Source organism: Triticum urartu, unplaced genomic scaffold (assembly GCF_003073215.2).
Source record: "Triticum urartu cultivar G1812 unplaced genomic scaffold, Tu2.1 TuUngrouped_contig_5606, whole genome shotgun sequence".
NCBI lineage: Eukaryota > Viridiplantae > Streptophyta > Magnoliopsida > Poales > Poaceae > Triticum > Triticum urartu.
This window is the reverse complement of record NW_024116294.1, coordinates 7,752-9,976: the sequence shown is the minus strand read 5'-3', so window position 1 is coordinate 9,976 and position 2,225 is coordinate 7,752. Positions and strand designations below refer to the sequence as shown.

Below are 2,225 nucleotides of genomic sequence, written 5' to 3'. Positions count from 1 at the left end.
CGTCGGCTCCTTCGCGCTTCGTCAAGTCTAAGACGGAGCCGGACCTGGCGCTGGTGAAGACGGAGCACGGCGGCGACGTTGAGTTCGATGACGACGCGGCCTTAGAATGGGCGCGCACGGACTCCTTGAAGATGGCGAGGGAACGCCAGTGCGCCGCCCTGCGGCGATTCGCGCCGCGCCGTCGAGGTCGCGACGAAGGAGGAATCGTCATTATCGAAGACAGCGACGACGGTGCCGCGCCGCCGACACCAGTCCGCATAGGCGACGCCGGTCGGGAGTCCACCAGAAACGACCGCGTTAAGAAGAAGAAGCCGGACGACGACGACGACTCGCATTTAGCCAGTTCCTTTTTTAATAATATATATTACGTGATAAAAACCCGCTTTTTTTAATGTAATATATGCTTAACTTTGAACTTTGCTATATTTTTTAATTGTTTTGAACGCGTCTGGGATGGTTCTGGGGCTAATTTTGAACACGCCTGGGACGGCCCTGGAACCGGCGGCTGGGGACCAACTCATCCCCAGACCGATTTTTTGCGCCGGCTCACCCTAAGGGGCGATTTTAGGCTAGGGCCAACGGCTGGAGATGCTCTTAGCTAGCACAAAGTTATTGATATTGGCAGACTACAAAGTTACATAGACCAAATTATGTAAAACAAGTCAAAATTAATTTACAATAAATTGTTCCACACATAAGCGAAGCACATTCGTGATGTAACGGCAGGGACAGGATTACAGGGGTAGGGTAGGAGGAGGGGCTACGCTACGCTATGGCAGGAGACGCAGGCACTTCAGGAATCGGATGCCCTGAAGAGGGTGAGCAGGGAGAGGAAGAGGTTGATGACGTCGAGGTAGAGCGCGACGGCGGCCCAGACGTACTCGTCGTAGGAGTAGCGCTTGATGAGGTTGTCGGTGTCGTAGATGATGTAGCCGCAGAAGACGAGCGCCGCCAGCCCGCCGTAGACCATCAGCGAGATGCGGCCCAGCGGGAAGAAGGCCTGGATGAGCGCGAACACCATGAGGATCATCACCGCCGCGAACAGGAACGGGCCCAGGAAGCTGAAGTCGTGCCCGCGACTCGCCGCCCAGAACGTGTACGCCGTCAGGCTCACCACCACCACCGCCGTCAGGATCGCCGACTCCAGGATCACCTCCCCCTTGGTGAAGGCGCAGGTCAGCCCCACCGCGAAGCTGATGGCCACCGTGAAGAGCGCCAGCAGCAGCAGATTCACCGGGTGCCGCTGGTAGTAGTAGTACAGAGGACACAGCACTGCAGTTCCAAGCACACGGACACGGTGAGCGTCAGTCACATCGAAGAAAACAGAGCAGAGTAGCGATCGATCATGTCTGACAAGCAATGGTAACGGGGAACTGATCTGAGATTGCGCGCGAAACGTAACGTACCGATGAAGGGGAGGATGATGAGGAAAATGTAGAGGCCGAAGCCGGCGGGGGAGGAGACGAAGAAGAGCGCGACGGGGCGCACGAAGACGACGACAGAGGCGACGGCGATGGTGAGCAGCATCTGGATGGAGAGGATGGTGTAGACCTTGCGGACGAAGGCCCAGCGCAGCTGCGGGCTCTCCAGCATCATCGGGTACAGCGGCCGCGCCGCCTGCCCGGCCTCCGCGTCGCCGCCCCACTCGGGGCCTTTGGGCGGCGGCCGGAAATACATCGTCGGCGTTCGGTCTTCCTTCCCTCTCCTCTCCTCTACGGCGGTGCACGGATCGAATGGGATGGCTCGGAGTCCCGGAGCAGAGCACGTGTCGCCTTGGTTGTATCTTTGCCGGTGCGGTTGTGCGGCGGTGCGGTGAGAGCTGGCGTGGGGCGGAGAGTTTTAAGGAGAGGAGAGGGGACAGGACGGGGCGGGGGATGGCGCGAGAGAGGAAGTGAAGATTCAGGAGGCTTCTCGGCGGTTGGGGGTCGCGTGTGGCGGTTCGTCAGGCTGACGCGTGGGGCCTGCCGGGATGGCTGACCTTCTGGTAGTAAGTCTGGTCTCTGGTGGCGTCTGGAGGGAGGAGAAAGTTGTGCCGCAAAATATGTGCGATGCCTTTGCTTACTGACGAGGGTTATCTGTATTTTGCTTTATTCAGGCGATTACCTGCCTTCTGTTTCCAAGTATCGGGCGACCTATTTATAGGCCTGCTTTGCAAAACTAAACATTTCAGTTTCATAACAGTTACTGTAAAAAATCCCTCTTTAAAAAACAGTTACTCCGCCGGC

At 57.5% G+C, this 2,225-nt stretch overlaps 1 protein-coding gene across 1 annotated transcript; it reads right to left on the bottom strand.

Moving 5' to 3' along the window:
- Positions 1-597: 597 nt before the first annotated feature.
- LOC125529449 (protein LIFEGUARD 2-like) lies at positions 598-1,840 on the bottom strand. Its single transcript, XM_048693857.1, has 2 exons — positions 1,407-1,840; positions 598-1,272 (listed from the first exon to the last, which is right to left on the bottom strand). Exons 1-2 carry the CDS (start codon positions 1,675-1,677, stop codon positions 794-796), a joined length of 750 nt encoding a protein of 249 aa, XP_048549814.1. The 5' UTR covers positions 1,678-1,840; the 3' UTR covers positions 598-793.
- Positions 1,841-2,225: the final 385 nt, after the last annotated feature.